This window comes from Blastomyces gilchristii, assembly GCF_000003855.2.
Source record: "Blastomyces gilchristii SLH14081 genomic scaffold supercont1.33, whole genome shotgun sequence".
In the NCBI taxonomy this organism is placed as follows: Eukaryota; Fungi; Ascomycota; class Eurotiomycetes; order Onygenales; family Ajellomycetaceae; genus Blastomyces; species Blastomyces gilchristii.
In genome coordinates, this window is record NW_003101650.1 from 91505 (window position 1) to 111554 (window position 20050).

General features: G+C 29.7%; 1 protein-coding gene across 1 annotated transcript; it reads right to left on the reverse strand.

Annotated features, from left to right (window-relative positions):
* Positions 1-9206: 9206 nt before the first annotated feature.
* Positions 9207-9494, reverse strand: BDBG_17931 (uncharacterized protein; the record flags this gene model as incomplete). The annotated part of the gene is made up of 1 exon (XM_031725546.1): positions 9207-9494. The coding sequence occupies one exon, from the start codon at positions 9492-9494 to the stop codon at positions 9207-9209; it is 288 nt and encodes a 95-aa protein (XP_031581171.1).
* Positions 9495-20050: the final 10556 nt, after the last annotated feature.

A 20050-nucleotide genomic window follows, 5' to 3' on the forward strand; every position in this document is an offset into this window, starting at 1 on the left:
CAGAATGAGAATCTGAGTATGAGATATATCAAGTCAGAAGATCTACTGAAGTTATTAAGCTTTAATAATAACTGAAAAAATGATGCTGCAATCAGCTGACTAAGTCAGATATAATTATATTATTAAATCAAACATGAACTCATAGACAGACAGTTAACAGAATTTCAACAAGTTTTAAAATCTGTCACATTTCTATATAAAAAAGTGAAGTCATTATAAATAGCTGATGAAAAGATAAGTCTTGCAGATTTGAAGTGATATTTATTCTTACAAACATGAAATGAGTTTTTCAAATAAATCTTACACAACTTTAAGAAAGTGAATATATAAGATAAGTGTTATAAATACTTCACTGAGTGTAGACAAGTGAGTGACCTTACATTATACTTTACATACTTCAGCTTATACTATCTTATACTGAATGAAGAGCTTTCAATATCTTTCTATTTACAGATCTTTATTCATAATCTTATACCTGAGTTAAGAGTGAAATGAAAATACTTAATCTTATAATCAGATACAGTGAAAGAAGCATATAATATTCTTATTATATAGAAATAAATAAGTCAATTGTAATAGAAAATACTGCAATTGAGTATATCTCAGTAAAGAACAGATAATCAGACTTCTACAATATAAGTTATATACTTAGACATGATAAATCTGGATCTGAATATCATTGTTAAAGCACTGAATTCAATGAAAAAGAAATTCTCTAAGTGAAAATCTTGATATCATGAGTATCAAGCTTACTTCAACTATGAATATCAAAATCATGATACAAAAGATTGCACACAGTGTACATAGTCAAGAAAAGCAAGAGAGTTAAAAAACTAGCAGAATCAGTGAGCTTGAAGACACTTGCTGATATTTTATGAAAAGTCTTCAAAGTGAAAGATATATCTGTGTTAGAAGACTCTCTGAATTCTGTAAATATCAAGAAAAAGCAGATGTCTGACTGAGATGTGAGTGAGAATGAAGTGAACACTCATCTCAATGTCTTAAGATCTGAAATATTAATGTATAAGAGACACTTGAGTAAGAATCAAGAGATGACTGTAAAAGTATTAACAGACACATAAGCTTCTATATAATATATTAATGATTATATAATTTAAAGACTGAAAGAGATCTGCTGAGTGAAGAATCTCTGATATATAAAATTATCTAATAACTGATATTTAATATTATCTGTAAGAGTAAGAGTTCTCTTGTACTTCAGAGAATGATCTTGCTATATTTGAGTATAAGAGCTGCAGAATGTGAAATACAATCTTATTTTTAAACTTAATTAATTTCAAAGATTCAATTCACAGATTCAATGATGTACATGTTATATGTAATTAACTAATAGAAAGAAAATGATTCATACAATTCTATCAACTGATATGAGAAGAACATTTCATGTCTCTGATATAGAAGAATTAAATCTGCTTACACATTAAGAAGTAAAGAGAATGATTTATAAGATCTCATCTAAAAGCATTCTATATATCATACAGAATCTGAAAGTGAAGAAAATCAAGAGAAAGAATATACAGAAGAATAAACATATGAAGAAGCTTCTGAAGAAGTATGAAAAGATCTTTCAAATAGATCTTTTACTGAAATTACTGCTGAAATAAGAATTCATACATGAGATTGATATGAGAGATGTAAAATCAGTCAATCAGAATGTATATTCTCTGTCATAAATATATCTTGAAGAACAGAAGTGTCAGATCACAGATCTTCTAGAACATGATCTCATATAATTCTCATTAAGTATGTGAGACTTTTCAGTTCTATTTATGAAAAAGATGAGTGAGAAGTGATGAATATGTATTGATTATTAAGCACTCAACAAGCTTATAATCAAGAATAAATATTCATTATTATAGATTTAATAACAGTTGAATACAATTGAAAATATCTGATATCTATTGAAGATTGATCTTCTCTCAGAATACTGACAGATCTGTGTAGATGAACTGTCAGTCTCATAAATCACATTTAATATATAATAGAGAAAGTTTGAATTTCTGATAATATTATTCAGTCTGATAAATATATCTGTCATCTTTCAAATAATGATGAATACAATTCTTTATAAACAGAATGAAATCTCATATCTTATATATCTCAATGATATTCTAGTCTTTTCAAACTCATATAATAAACATCTGAAGTATTTTGATAAAGTGCTTATAACACTGACAGAGTATAAGCTCTATATCAAATCAATCAAGTGTGTGTTTAAAATGAAAGAGTTGAAGTTTATAGAATATGTAGTAAGTGATGACTGTATACATTTTACCTCAAAAGTCTGAGATAAAGTCAAGAGTAGTGATCTATGAAAGAAAGAGATCAAGATATCAATTTAATCTAAGATTTGATATCATGTCTGACCCTGATATTCTGATGAGTGATATTATAGATAAAGAAAATGAGTTTGATACTATACAGCTCATAAATATCTATAATGAAAAGTCATTGAAGGAAAATAACAATATCTGAACAATTGATAGAGGATTTCTGAACATAACTTCATCAAGAAACTCTATAATTGCAGGAGATTTCAATGCACATCATCTCTGATGAAATTCAGAATGCAAGAGAGCAGTGAGAGCTGATAATCTGATTGAATGAATCTTTGAGCATTCAATAGATTTAGTTAATAAGTCTGATCAACAAACATTCTTTAGAAAAGGCATGAAATAGAAGTCTATTATAGATCTAATCTTCATGTCACAAAATCTAATGAAAAGAAGACTTGTAAACTGGTTTATTAATTCAAATGAGACATCAGAATCAGGTCATGAGATTATTCAATTTGATATTGAACTGAGTGAAAAATAAATGAGTGAAAATCCTCTTCTCTCTAATCAGTATAACTTTGAAAAAGCTGATTGAAAAGCAGTTAAAGAAAGCATAAAACTGTTAAAATCTGAAAGACAGAATGAGCTATATTGAAATTCTGGTCAAGATATCTCAAATGAAATGCTTGAGAATAGAGTGAAGCTTATTACATCTATTATTCTAACAAGTGTTAGAGATAATATTTCAAAGAGAAAATCTTCTGAGTATTCAAAACCTTGATGAAATGAGAATATCTCATTTAAAAGGAAAGAATTAGCTACTGCAAGAAGAGATTGAAAGAATGATATAATATCTGATAAAGAGTTCAAAGCTGTCAGAAATGAATAATTTTCAGATATTAAAAGAGCTAAAACAGACTACTGAAATAAATTTCTTGAAGAAGCACAAGAAAAGAAAGTTTTTAAAGCTTTTAACTATACTAAAACAAGAAGTGTAGCAAAACTTTCAGCCTTAGAATATGAGTTTCAGAATGAATCATATACAGCAAACTCTTTTGAGAAAAAATGTCAAGCTTTCATGAGAATTCTCTTTCAGAACTCACCAGATTCAGATTCAGATTCAGAGGAAGAGAATATATCACTTCTCAACTATATTCATGAAAATGACTGAGAATGACCTGATCTTACATAAGATGAATTAGAGTCAGCTATCTTCTCAAGTTCTGGTAAAACTGCTACAGATCCTGATTCAATTAATCACTTGATTATTCAAAATACATATTTCTACTTAAAGAATGAATATTTTGAGCTCTTTTTCAATCTCTTAAAAAATGAATATCATTCTGAATGCTGGAGAGAAGCCACTGAAGTGATTCTTGCAAAACCTAATAGAAAAACTTCAATTTCTAAGTCATATAGAGTAATATCTCTATTGAACTGCCTAGGAAAGGTTTTAGAAAAGATAATAACTACTTAACTATCTTTTATAAGCTCTATAAGTAATTCTCTTTTATTCAGTGAACAAATGAAAGATAGAAAACAGTGTTCTGCAATTGACACTATTCTCTCAGTTGTTCATGATATTCAAATAGCAAAGCATGAGAATCTGGTCTCAACTGCAGTTTTTATTGATATAAAAGAAGCATTTAATCATGTTTCAAAGTCAAAGTTAATTCAGACATTGAAGATATTAAAACTGCCACTTTCTCTAATAAAATGAGTTAACTGTTTTATATCTAAAAGAATTATACAACTCTTCTTTGATGAAATGAAACAAGACAAGACTGAGATAAAAATAGAAGTATCATAGAGATCTTCAATCTCACTCATTTTATTTACAATATACACTGCATATCTATTCAAAAATAGAAATATGAGAATAGTGCAATCTTTAAGTTATATGAATGATATTGATCTAGTCTACAGCTCAAAAACTATCAAAGAGAATTTGAAAGTAATTGAAGAAGCTGTAAAGAAAATCTTTATTAGAGCAGATATCAATCAAATTCAATTTAATATGAATAAAACTGAGTTAATTCATTTCTTTTCTAGATTCAATATGAAAGAACTATCTCTAACTCTTTTAAATAGAGAGATTAAACCCAGTGTAAATATCAAATGATTAGAAGTATAGTTAAACTCCAAGTTGAATTTTAAATATCACATTCAACAAAGAACTGTCAAGACAGAAAGACTATTGAATAACATAATCAGACTATTAAATACAGAGAGAGGTCTATCCTTCCAGGCTATGAGACAGTTATATATAGCCTGTATTACATCAGTAGCTGATTATGAAGTTCAAGTTTGATGAAATAATCAAGAGAATTTCACTGAACTCTTTCAAAGTCTGTAAAACAGAGCCTTGAGAAGAATTCTGAGAGCATTCAAATCATCTTCTATTAAAGTAATGAAAATTGAAGCTTCAATTCCTTCTTCTGCTATTAAATTTGAAAAGGCCTGTATGAACTATGCTCTGAGAGTTATAAAGATGAGCTCAAATCATATAATCAGAGAAAGAGTCTCATCTTCATTTTCATCAATTAACTCTGGAAATGAACTGGATTGGAATAGATTTCTTGATTGAAATGAAAATGATTCTTCAAAGAAAATGCCTTCTCAACTTTACAGACTATACTCTCTGATTAAAAATCAATTTTCTTCTTTAAATGTTGAAAAAGTGAATCATGAGAAGTTATCTCTCTGAAGAGAAAAGCTTGAATCTCTTATAGACTTACAAATAAGTGAACTATCAAAAGAGAAAGAATATGAACAGCATTTGAAGAGAATTTCTAAAATCAATATAAAAGACTCTATTCTGATTTATTCAGATAACTTAAAAAATGAGAACTTGAATAGATTAGACACAGGCATTGCTTATACTGAAGATAATATCAATTTTATCTCAGATTTCTAGAATCTAGGCTGTGAATGTGAAGTCTTTAATACTGAACTATTTGTAATAGTGAAAGCTTTCAAACTCATTGAAATAAAATCTCATAAAAGAGAAAATTATTTGAAAGAGATATGAATATTCTCTGATAGTCAAGCTGCTTTAAAAAGACTTAGAAATAGTCAGATTTATAATGATCAAATGAATCTTGAACTGATCTTAAACTCTGTTTTAAAAATTTAAAAGAGAAGAATATCAAAGCTGATAATTCATCTGCACTGAGTTCCTACTCATATGAATATTCATGACAATGAATTGGCTGATTCAGCTGTAAAAAAGGGTGTAGAATTAAGCAGATCTATTCAAAAAATTATATTCTGATCTTTTATAAAGAGAAAAATAAAAGAATCTTGTTTAGATAAGTGAAATGAAAGCTGGCAGAAATAAAAGAAGAGTATATATTATTCAAGATTTGAAATAAAACCCAAGTAGAAATCTTGTTCAATTAAATGTAAAAAGAAAATATTCTCATCTATAATACAGCTGAAACTAGAACATGACTATTTCAAATCTTATATACAAAGATTTGATGATAGATTTGACTCAATAGAATGCTCATTCTGCAATACAAATGAGAATTCTAAGCATATTGTAATGCACTGTGCATTATACAATAGTCTCAGAGCCAGATTGAAAGAGAAGTATGATCTAAATCAATTAAATATGAGATTCTTATTCTCAACTGAGACAGGAATTAAATACTTAATAGACTTTCTATCAGAAACTCAAGCAGCTACAAGAAAATGGCTAAATTCAGAATTATCTAAATATGAAGAGAAGGAAATCAACTAGATATAGTCTGTTAAAACAGCTATATACTATCTTTTAATAATTTGTTTTGTTACAGTCTTTCTTTACTTTATCTTTTCCTTTCAATTTCTTTCTGTCTATCTATTTAATGTGTCTATCTTTAAGACTGTGTTCTCTTTTCCTTTGTCATGATATTGTCAAATGATTTCAAAGTATCAGAAGATGTTAAAACACTGTAATTTGTAAACAGTTTTTATATTCTGAGCTGAAATTTTCTGATTTTGCATATCTGAAATTGATGAATGTATAATAGTTAACTTTACAGATATAGAAAAAACTCTGAGAACTAAAAGTTCTCAGGTAGATGTCATAGTCTCTGACTGCATACATCTATAATTGAAGAATAATAATAATAATAACTGTATACATTTCATTCTGAAGAAATTGAATGTTATAGTGAATTGACTATAGCTGAGAAATATACATCATGTATAACAGTTTCTTGAATTAATCTTATATTATCATAGATTTATTAAGAATTTTATATGAATATCTACATCACTCTCAGATCTCTTAAGAGAAATGAATATAAATCTGTAAAAGAAGAAGTTTCATTCAATTATCTGAAATACTGTGTGTGAAGAGGCTTTTCTCACACTGAGAGAATGTGTAATAACATTCTCAGTACTTATTTAAATAGATTGTGATAAATCTTTCTACATTGAGATAAATGCATCTGAATGAGCTATCAGAGATATTCTTCTACAGATAAGCAAGAACAGCAAGCTGTACTTAGTAATATATAATGATAGAAAACTATCAGACACTGAGCTCAATTATTCAGTGTATGAAAAGAAATTACTAGTAATTAAGTACATACTGATGTTATGAGATAGATATATTGATAATAAGTATATAACAATGATGATTATGAATTACAAAAGTCTTCTCTATCTACAATTGATGATAAAATCTTTCAAATACTTAGTATGTTGAATCTCAGATTTTCAAGTGTATAATCTTCATATTAAATACTGAAAGAGATCAGACACTGTGATATCTAATGCAATCAGTTACAGACTCAATTTCATGAGTGAGAGTTCTGTGAATCAGATATAAGAGAAGTTCATGTTAAATATACTGAGAGAGTGTAAGAAATCAGAATGAGTAAACACAATGATCTTCTACTTAGAGAATAGCAAGATATCAGATAACAAGTATCTTATGAAAGTAGTAGAAGAGATGCTTTCAAACTTCAAGCTGAGAAAATTGAAAAATAATGTTATCCTTTACTAGACTGACCGCCGGGATCATGAATTTCACATTTGATCTCATTTGATCTGGTCTCATACATTTCTTGGCGTGAATCCCGCTGGGACTGGCTATTAAAAAAACATGCAAAGTGACTATATATCAGATTTTAAAATGAGATCATGACTTGAAAAAAATGAGAAAGTGATTTCATTTGGTTTCATTTAGTCTCATTCTTAGCATAAAGTTACTATTTTTAGACATTTTATGGTTTTTTTTAGACTATTTTTAATTTTTTAAAAAGTAATGCTTTTTGATAACACTCAAATGAGATTTAAAGTCATTTAAAGCAATAAAAATAATTTAAATTGAGAAGTGGAAATCATGATCTCATTTGAAAAATGTGATAAGAGTAGACAGTAAGTCTCACTGAGACAGTATGAAACTACTATCTAATGTCAAAACTGTGTAATGAGATCAGTTGAATTGATAATGAAACTATCAAAAAATCTGATTCTGGTCTTAGACACGGTCACACAGTCAGTCTAATCTATACTTTACTGTGATTTAGAATATGTAGAAGCTCTCTATCTAGAATCTTTATTTAGATATAACTTAGTAGCTTACATATATAAGGAATTCAGTCACTTAGAAAGCTCTGAACTCATGAGTGTACTTAAATCAAGAGTATACTGATTAAGTATGACTGAGAACATTCAGATATACAGTCACAAGTGTCTGAATTATCAGATTATAAAAGAATCTAAGAAAGAATTAGTATATGAGAAAGTATAATATCAGATAAAGTATATAATACAATTATTTAAATAATGAGAAATGAATCTCATAGACATATTACTATGAATATCAAATGAAAATTGATGAATAATCACTACTATTGATTACACTACTAGCTGACTAGTTATAAAAGCAGTTTCAGAGATAATAGAGAAGATGATAGTGAAGTTTCTATATAATGAGATCTATGTTAACTATGAAATACTGTGTAACATGGCAGAACCGAAGTGATGACTAGTTAGCAGCATTATATAGAAGTAGTTGTTTGAGAAGCTGTATAAGTGAGCTTGACTATCTTACTTGAATAGTGAGCTTATAGACTACAGAGTTATTATGAGAATATCACAGATATGATACTTAGTATACTAAGAAGATTGTATAAGATACATAGTAACTCTTATATATATTTCAGTAGAAGAAAAAATAAATCACTGACTTCTTTTATAAGAAGTCAGTATCTAGCTATTCTATATAGATAATAAGCAGATACTTTCTCTCATTTCATGAGTGAGAATAGCTGAAGTGATATCTCAGCAGTGTCTCACTATCAAGAAAAAGTAATCTGCTGATCTTGTATAGAAGCAGAGTTCTTATATTTATTAATCAGATCTTTCTATGATATATCTGAATAATATTATAGAGTGATTAAAAACTAGTTTGAATGAGATAAAATCATCTGTATGAAAGTAATAAGCTGTGTGAAATCATAATAAGATCTTGATACAGCTGAGAGTGTGATAATATTCTTCTCTTTAAGAGTATAGTCTCTATACTCTTAAGATTACTGAATTAGAAATTATCTTTGTTATATAGTAATAGTTATCAACTGATTAACAGTATATATACTGCATGTGATATAAAGAAATAGATAAGTTTTTCTACTGACTGTATAGATCTTTCTTTATTCATCTTCATTCAAATCAAATATGTGATAAGTGAGTTTCTTATATATCAATTTGAAATGAAGAAAACATAGTTAATAAGTAACTTACAGATCTCTTATCATATTTCATTCTATATATGAAATTCTCTGCAAAAGTGATGTATTTTAGAGACAAAGCTAACAGTAGTGACAGAATTTTTTAAAAAGATCTCTCTCTCTATGAAATATTTTTCTTTCTCTTCTTCTCAATTATAATAGTGAGTGTATAAGAGTATCATTCTTGAAGAATAATAAAGAGCTTATTCTGACATTTTCTAGTGAATAAATGTCTTTGTGATGCAGCTGTAGTCTTTATAACTGCTAAGAAAGCCTGGTTGAAGGTGAAGATGATAGTGTTAACAGACTGCAGAAGCATTACTCTCATTGTCACATCTTCTTCTTCTTCTTCTTCTACTTCTCTTACAGCTGTGGTGATAGTTGCTGTGTCTTGCAGTGAGGTGTCATTCTCTCTGCTGATTGATTTGTCTGTGTTCAGTTCTTTCTCTGTCTTCTTCACTGCCATTGCAACACCACTCTCTCTCTCAATCAACACAGTGATGTATGACCCTGTGTGATTATTCAGAGAGAATTCTGAGAAGAGCTTGATTTCAGAGACAACAGCTCTGAGAAGCTCAGTCTGTAGTTTCTCTCTCATGACATGTCTGAGCTCTGCTCAGAATGCTGCTGAGTTAAGTTCACAGAATTCTGTGATTTCTTTATCTTCTTTCTATAAAGAGGCTTCAGTGTGACTTCTGATCAGTACTGCTACTTGTCTGCACTGCACTAAGCAGCTGAAGAAGAGAGAGATCTTATATATCTATCTCTTCTCTCACTCTTATTATTTTCATTGTATCTGTAATAATAACTTCTATCTCTCTGTAAGTATTATCTATTCTACAAGAAGATATTGTATCAGCTCTGATAGTACAGAGTGAGAGTCTCAGAGCTTCAAGTATTGATAGATTTCATCAAGACTGAGAAGTTTTCTCTTACTCATCTATAAAAGAAGATGAAAGTGTGAATCTCTGAGATGAAAAAATATCTCAGAATGACTGACTTTAAGAAGAAATCAGTCAGTACTGCTGTTGAAAGTGTTATAAAGATTAATTACTGATTAAAGAGAATCTCACTTCAGTTGAAGTAGATAACTAAGATACTTTATAAGTTAATAAGTTAATACTTTCAGTATCTTTTATACTTCTCTACAGCATACTCTTCTGTAATACTACAGTACTAACTTCTCAGCAGATAAAGATACTAATATCAGAGACTTCAACAGTGAAGAATAAGTTTGATAAGAGTGTGATTATTAATAAGTAGATTCTGAGATTTCTTCTTTTTACTTTTTCAGTGAGCTGCAGTCTCATTAGAATAGCAGTAGTCTGTAAGTTAATAATATCAATCTTTTTTATTAATTTTAAATATTTCTTTCTTTTCTTATTAATCACTTCAGGAATTTTATACTTGTATAGTCTCATTAAACTTTTAAAAAATCTCTTTAGAAGAAAATAGAAGAAGAGTACTACAGAGTCTATAAGACACTGACTCATCACTGTGAGATTATCTCTAAAAAATTCTTTAAAAAAAATAAGAAGTCTTAAGTAGTATTTCTTATTCAATGTCTCTGATATATAACAGAGTAGTCTCTACTAACTGTCTTATAGCTTACAATCTCTTTCTCAGCATTTTTCAAATACTTAAGCAGTTCTCATAAATTCTCTGATAATGAATAATCTTCTTATTTAATAAGATATTAAAGCTTACTGTAATATATTCACTTATTTAATATTTTCTTCACAAGATATTTGATATCTCTCTCAATCTTGATATCATTCAGTCAAGATAGCTCTGTTTCAGAGTGTTACTTATAGAACTTTAAATAGAAAATGTGAAAAATAGAATGAATTAATTTTAATTCTGTGAGTAATTTTAACTTATATATCTGCTTACTTATTACTCTTGTTACTGAGAAAGATTCTAGTCATCACTCACTGAGCTTCTTACACAGTCTCATTGTCTTAATATTTTTTACTGAAAATAGTACTTGATTCTCTATCAAGAACTTTATTAAAAGATGTTTTTAATTATAGTATTTTATCTATTACTTCTGAGTGTGATGAATGCTTTTTATCATCTTCTTATGAATTTTATTTAAAAGTTTCAATCTCACTTTTACTTCTGATACTGAGAAATACTCTATTCTCTATATCTGTTCAATATTCTGACTGTCTATTTCTCTTTTTGAAATGTCATCTGTGACATCACTGAGTAATGAAGAATTATATTTATAATAAGTATAGAAAGAGAATATCTTTAAGATTACATTCTTTACATTGTTATATACAAATTCAGTAGTTAGAAGATGTTTGAGTTAATCATTCTAATAATATGAATAGAACACTCAAAGATACTATACTAGTGTCTGATTCTAGTGTTCAGTCTGATCATCTGTCTACAGATGAAATACAGTACTGAGAAGACATCTTATTATAAGATGATAGTAAAAAGCTGATCAGTATTTACTGATGAAGAGAAATTCTTAATCTGTTACTAATAATTTCAGAGCACTGTGATTATGAATGATAATATCTAAAAACAGGTCAGTTAATTCAGAGGCTTTAATCTTTTTATAAGTAGAAATATATCTGATCATCTTCATAAAGCAGTTAATAATAATTAAAATTAAGTCATATTCTTTGACTCTTGTCAACTTTAATAGATTAACTATGAAATTTATTGATAGATTCTATTATAAGTTCTTTAAAACAGACAGTGATATCAACTTACTGTATTACTTATATCACAGAATCTTTATTCTTTGATAGATATTATAAGTCTTAATATACTCTTTGACATCTATTCAGAGCTTGTCTTAAATATATTTACATTTTAGAAGCTTCTCAGTCTTCTCTAATCTGAAGTGTTCTGTATAAGAATTATTATAATGAATTCTTAATAACTTCTGATGCATCACTCTGCTACAAGAGACAAAGACTGAATCATTCAGCAGTAGAAGTTCATATTCTTCTAGTTATCAGTGACTTGATTTCTTAGCAGCACTGTTCTGCTCAGAGTCTGTCTCTTTCAAGTTTAAATCAGATTCTTTCTTCTTCAACTTCTGAATTCAAGCTGCAGTAGAGATGTCTCTCTTCTGTAATTTATCAATAAATTTCAAAAGTAGTCAGATTGAAAGATTGTAGACTATTTCATTCTTTATCAATTTAATGATTATAAAATATAACATGAGAAGCTTATAATCTTCAGTGTCAGTTCTCTGCAGAGACTCAGATTTTCTTTTATCTTCTATACTGAGTTACACAGCTGTCTTTTCAGCACTGTTTCTGAGCTTCAGAGAATCTCAATTCTCTGCAGTCAGCTTCTTCTGCAGTGATGACAGAGATTCTTTTATAGAATTCTTCTTCACATTAATAATATTATAATCAGACTGTCTAGATAATGTGTTAATAAGATTAAGCTGATCTGAACAGTATTAGATATAGAAATCATACTCTGAAAGCAGCTTCACTCACCTGACTTGACATTCTGTCAAGCTTTTTATTGTTAAGAAATAATGCAGATTTGCATGATCAGTGAGAACTTACACTGAGTACTTACTATTCTAAAGATAATGTCACTAGATCTTAAAGAATTCAATAATTACTAACATCTTCTGATTATGAGTATCATATCTTCTCTGCATGAGTGATAACTTCTTGAAGAAGAAGATCACTGATCTTCATTCACAGTATCTTATAGACTTTATAAAAAAGTCTTCTTTTACAGACAATTCATTGTCTGTTTCTTCAGAAGTAATTATTCTCTGATTCTTTTAATATTGAAAGATCTTCAGTGTCAACTGTGAAAAGATTTCACAGATCTTATTTCTGAATACATCAGTCTTATACTGACTGAGTAAGTCAGAGTTAAAGTGATTCAGTATTGTAGCATTTGTGAAAGCTTGTTTTAATTTCATAAACATCTGTACAGTATCTTGAATAAGAGTAAATAATCTCATTTTTCTATCTTTCACACTTCTCTTTAACAGATCTGTAAGAGAGACAGTAATCTGTGAATATATATAGATAAATCATCTGTAGAAATTTATAAATTCTAGAAACATCTGCATCTCACAGTATGTCTGCAGTGTTGATCAGTTCTCAATGATGAAGATCTGACTTCTGTTCATTGAAATGCTATTCATCTCAATAATATAATCTAAGAAATCAATCTTCTGCATGTAGAATGAGCATTTTTCAGTGTTTACATAGAGTTAATACTGTCTCAAGTGACTCAATACTTCTTAAACATGTAAGAATAAGTGCTCGCAGGCGATTATTCGAGTGTTTGCAGCTTGGCGTGATATGTACTGTTAACTACTAGAAGTATTCACAGTAGAAAGATAAAATGTAGAGGTTAAATCTATAATAGCATTCAAGCTGAGTTGTGAATAGTATTCATGAACTTCAGTCTATATAGTTGTGTGTAGTCAAGAGCTGCTAACTCTATTAATTATACAAGAGATAGAAATAGAGATAAAGAATTCATGAGAAGTGAGATTTCTTATATATCTCCTTCTCTCTAAGGCTTTGTCTGTGAAGCCTTTTACTGAGTTACTTTATAGAATCAGCTCAGCACTGCAGTGATACTCACTAAAAATTCTTCATATCTATAAAAAACCTCAGTGAGAAAAAATCCCTTGTTATTATAAAGAGAAAAGAGTCTGTCACTCAGTTTCTTATTCTATGAGATTCTTTGTAATCTACAGATTCTTCTCTGACTATTATACAGATTCATCTTACATCTTTCATACAGAAGAGTTTCAGTTGACTCTTAATCATTTTCATAAAATTCTTGTATAACTATCACACAGATTCATCTCACAGATGAATCACTCTCTGTGAGATCACTCTCATCAAAGAGAAGTATTCAGGAGTTAATCTTTCACTCATTCTCATGAATCATTGTTCTTTGACACTGTAGAATTGTGAGAAATTTTTCATTCTTTCATTAACTCTGTAGAATTGTAGAATCATGATGTCTACAGTCTGTAATTACTCTTTATAGTTATATAGAAAGATTCAGATCTGTGATTTATAATCACTCTTATTTACTAGAGTGATCTGACTGTTTTATAGAATCACTTATAGTGTAAGTAAATCTCTCTAGAGTAGTATAAATATCTCAGATCTGTCTGTAAAATCTCATCTTCTTTTCTCTTTTTTTATAACAGCTCTTATTCTTATAAACTGTGAGTATTCTCATTCATCTGTGAAGTGTTTTTACTCAGATGATAGAGAGAGAGTGTTTCTGACAATGTTTATATATTGATTCAAGAACTTTTCAAGAATAAAAATTTTTTCAATTTCAATATCTTTGTAAATGATGTCTGACTGCTGCTGAGCTTCTTATGAGCATCTCTGTGACTTCTCTGATCACTTTTTACTGGCTGATGAAGCAGAGATGCTGCTGCTCATGACTGTATCTTCACTTCTCTCAGTCTCATCATCACATCTGATCTTCAGGCCAGCAGCTCACCTCATTCCTCTCTCAGATCAGTTCCTGGCTTCAAGCAGTGCAGTCTCTCTCTTTGCTGTAAGTCTTCTCATAAGTAATTTCTTACAGACTCTAGCTAACAGTTCTTACAAAGCTCTCAGTGTTGTCAGTGTCTTCTGCAGCTCTGCAGGTCTACAATCACTTTCTCTCTGCTCACACAATCTCTGATCAGATATATGCAAATATGTCTAGGTTCTCTATCAATGATTCTCACATCACAGCGCATTTCTGCAATTTCATTGTTAATAGAAGATGAGTCTCTGAGTATCTGCAAAATCTGAGTAATCAAGACAATGTAAATGTCATGAATTCATGATGAAAGTTGATCTGAGCAGATGAGTCTTCTCTTTATATCTCAATTATTTCCAGGCTGAATACTTCAGCACAACTGAGAAAGTGAACACAGCTTTATAAGAGATATCTAGTCACACACACAGATAATCAGCTCTCAAGACTCTGCTGCAACTGTATACACTCTGATATTCAGCTTCTCTGAAGTCTGTGCATTTCTGACAGTCTTCATATTAAATGCAACAATTGTCTATACTATAGATATAATACTCTCTGCTTCTTTGAAGAGAGAAATTAATAGTTATGAGAGAATTGAGTATTGTAGATGTTAAGAGTGTGAGTGTGAGTTTTCTTTATTTTTTCTTTATTAATCTCTAAATTGTGTTTACAGTTCTGTTTATTTTCTGTTTTTTAACTTTAATAAGAATATGATTTCTTCTTCTCTTATATATACTGCAGACTGTTCATTTCAGTAGAAACTCATTATCTTATAGACTAGGGTTTGCAAATGACAGTATTAATGTCTTTATTATAATCAGATTCTTAGTGAAGATTATATCATTCTGACTTGTTAGAATTCATAGTATGAAAGTCATGTCTCAGCTTCTACAGATATCTTATCTGTCTGAATAATTCTTAAGTGAACTTATTCATCTTATCAGAATATTCTTATCACTGAACCTTGAATCAGAGCTTATAATCTCACTTCTCTGAGTCAATAATTTCTTTAATCTGATATTCTTCTTCACTCTCTAGTACTTTATGAACAGAGTGATAAGTCACAGAGTTCTCTTCTAAGAATTTCTTATATTTACAGAGTAAAGAGATATGAAAAATATTATATATCTATAACTCAGATAATAGTTTCAATCTGTAGAACTGTGAGTTAATTTTCTTCATAATCTTATAAGACTCTATTTATAAGAGATTCAGCTTCTTACTAAATCTTCATATAATAATGTTTTCTAGACTTAGTCAGACTCTATCATCTTTCTTGAAACTCTTTATAATATACTTGAAGTCATAGTATCTCTTCTGATACTCTTAAGTCTTTCTCAAGAATTTACAGACTTTCTCTCAGATCTTCTGAATTCTCTCAGCCTGTTCACAGACATTATCACACTCTATAGTGTACTCTTACAGATTTATCAAGATCATTTATAAATAAGTCTCAGTAAGCATCTCAAAGAGAGTTTTATCTGTGCTGATATGCTTTGAGTTATTATATATAAACTCTGTGAGTGATAGTTAATACACTCAGTCATTCTGATTATAATTGACAAAACATCACAGATACTATTTCAATATACTTATCAGATATTCTATCTAATTATCTGTCTGTTGATAAAAAATCATGCTTAGATCTTGCAAGATCTTCAGTATAGTTATCAGATCAGATTAAAACTCTTCTATGAAGATTAATTCTCTATCTGAGACAATGTTTACAGGCAATTTATGCAACTGAATCATATCATAGATGAAGATATAAGTTAAATTCTTTGACTTCAAGTTCTTATAGATGAGTATAAAGTGTGCTATCTTAATAAAGTAATTCACTATCATCAGTACACTATTAAAGCAGGTATTATATATGTTCTTGCTTTCTGAGAGACTTATAAGAGTATTCATTTCTAGCTATTTTCAAGGTTTCTGTGAGATGAGTAGAGAAGTAAGTTCTTTATATAATCTGAATCACACTATCTGTGAATTCTGATAAATAGTATAAGAATTCACTATCTTCTTCATAAGTTCTTGTATCTTCAGTTAGAAGTATTTTCTTATAAGTAACTTATGAGTTCTAGTATCTATAAAATGACCTGCTAGAGAAGAGTCATGATGCCTTTTAATAAGTTCTATATATAGAAACTCATTTATAAGTATATAAATTCAGCTCTCTCTTTATAAGAGATTATTTAAGTCTCTTCAATTCTTTATTTCTGCAGAGTTGATTTCTGCTGTAAGCAGTTTCTGAATATACTGAGTATATTCATTCTTTAGTTATAGTTCAGACAATCTGAATAGAAGACCTTGTAAAGACTTATACTCTGTTTTTTCTTATATCAGATTTTCTGCAGCACTTCTCAAAGTCTACAAACTCTTCAGACTATAGATACTCTCTTCAAGAATTCTCACAGAGATTCTCAGAGTGTTAACTCTCAGTGTTATAGAGAGTAGTTGTACAGGCTTCTTCTCTTTCTTCTCTCTCTTCTCTTACAGAAGATTGAGAGACTCTTCAGTTAATCTCTTTATAACACTTAGTCTGAGCATCTTATAAAGCTTTTCTATCTTCTCTAGTCTCTCTGTGTCTGTCACTCTGATCTTCTTAACATAGTCTGATCTGTAAGAGAGTCTGTCTACTGAGTTCTTAGTTTTCTTGATATATTCTATCTTGAATCAGAACTCACTCAGTCTCTGAACTCAGTGAATCTATCACTGTGAGAGTTTCTTGATTGAAGTAAACTATTATAAGCTATTATAATCAGTTCTAATAGTAATCACTGTCACAAGGCTCTTAAAGTAGTGATATCAGTGATAGAAGAATTTCACTATTATAAGAAGCTTCTGATTATAAATGTTATAATTAATCTCTGTGAGTTACATCTTCTATGAGAAAAAGATCACTGAAACCTAGTTCTCATTTAACTATAGTTATAAAACTATTTCTGAAATTATAAAGAAGAAGATATCTATCTTCAATCTGATTAAGAGTAAGAAATTAAAATGAAACAGTATCACTGTATCTATGAATATCTGTTTTAATCTTGTAAAGACTCTGTAAGCTTCTGAGATAAGAAAGTTCTCACAGTTCTCTCTTCTTAATAATCTTTTCATTCTCTATTTATGAGATGACTTCTTCTTATTTTCACTCTTCAGCATGTTTGTAAGAGTCAAGAAGATTCTCATAAATGCAAAGATAAATCATCTATAGAAATTCACAAAGTTCAGAAAGATCTGAATTTTATAAATACTAGTTAACTTTAGTTATAATAGAATAGTTTTAATCTGTGAAGATTTTATCTGAATACTATCTACAGTAATTATATATTCTAGGAAATTAATCTAACAGATACTGAAGTTATACTTTATAAGCTTAATATACAGTTCTGTCTTATCTAAGACCTTCAACACACTTTACATATACTCAGTGTGTTCTTCCTTCTTTGCAGAGTACATCATCACATTATTCAGATATATTATCATGAAGACATTCAGATATATATGAAGTATTTTATTAATAAAAGACTGAAATACTGTGAGAATATTAGTCAGATTAAAAGACATCACTAGATATTCAAACAATCTCAGTACAGTTCTAAAGACAGTCTTTTATTCATTCTCAGATTATATTCACAGCTGTGTATATACATTGATTACATTCAGTTATGTGAATATGACAGCTCTCATGAGACAGTTGATTACATTCTCAATCAGAGATAGAGAATAGTGACTCTTTATTATCTTGAAGTTCAGATTGTAATAATCTATACATAATCTGAGATCTTCATTCTTCTTCTTTATGAATATCACAGAGACTTTCACAGAGGCCTGTGAAGATCAGATGAAGTCATTCTTCAGATTCTTCTTCACATAGATCTGTAAGATCTCTGTCTCATAATAAAAGAGCTTATAGATTAATTCTTAGAAGAGTTTCTATTCTTCTATTAAATCTATTATCAGATTCTTCTCACAGTGAGAAGAAAGCTTAGCTGTCTTTGCTGAGCTGAATATCTCTGCAAGATCTCAGTATTTCTCTGATATCTGAAGCTCAGTTTTCATGACTGTGAGATTCTCAGACACTTACAAAGTTATTATATAGATAAGCTTGTCTTCTCTAATCAACTCTACAGCATCAACTGATTCTATCTTTATAAGTGAGTCTGCTAACACTGATTGAAAGTATAAACCTGACTCATGAACAGCTATGTGTGAATTATGTCTTTAAAGTCATGCAAGTCTTAAGTACATGTCATCTTTAATGTCTGTGATAATCACAGTTTCTGTAAATCTTCTTCAGATTTCAGAGAGATCTTGTAATTCAAAGATAATTTTTATAAGTCTCTCAGTTCTCAGGTCTGAGTTCTCATATTCTGCTTGTTATAAGAGTAGGTTCTCAATCTTCATCTTTCAGCTCATTCACTCTGTGAGCTTTAGAAACATTACAGTGACCTGAGATTCTGAGTTTATTAATACTTTTCATACTTGCAGAGTAGCAGTACTGTGATGCAGTCTCTCTCTGTAAGTAAGCATCTTCATCAGAGAAGCAACAGATTCAGATGTCAGCTTCAAGACTCTTAAAAAGGCTGTTACTGACTCTGTCTGCAACTTCTCAAATTTCTATTTTGATTTATTCAGACAGTTTGTGTGAAGATATTCTGATTTAGAACAGATGAAGCAGAGTCTCTTTTTCTTGATCTCTCTGTTATACACTCTGTTCACAGGAGCTTATAAAGCTCTCTCTCTCTACTCAGCAGTCAGATATGAATCTCTCTATATCTTGTTATCTTTTTCTGATAAATCTGTTCTCTGTTGTTCTGACTCTTGCAGAACTGGTCAGTGATCTGCTCTCTGCAGATCTGTGACTCTCACAGTAATCTATAAGTGATAAATGAGAGTTATCAGTTTCTTCAGAGTCAAGAACTTAGAGTCTTACTCAATGAGCTTGTTCTGTATATCTGTAAGAATAAGTGCTCGCGGCGATTATTCAGGTGTTTGCAGCTTGGCGTGATATGTACTGTTAACTACTAGAAGTGTTCACAGTAGGAAGATAAATGTAGAGGTCAAGTGTATAATAGCATTCAAGCTGAGTTGTGAATAGTATTCACAAACTTCAGTCTATATAGTTGTGTGTAGCCAAGGGCCACTAGCCCTATTGATTACATGAGAGATAGAAATAGAGATAAAGAATTCATGAGAAGTGGGATTTCTTACATATCCCCTTCTCTCTAAGGCTTTGTCCGTGAAGCCTTTCACTGAGTGACTTCATAGTCAGCTCAGCACTGCAGTGATACTCACTAAAAACCCTTCACATCTGTAAAAAACCTCAGTGAGGAAAAATCCCTTGTTATCATGAAAGAAAAAGAGTCTGTCACTCAGTTCCTTGTTCTGTGAGATTCTTTGTGATCTACAGATTCTTCTCTGACTATCATACAGATTCATCTCACATCTTTCATACAGGAGAGTTTCAGTTGACTCTCAATCATTTTCACAAGATTCTTATGTGATCATCACACAGAT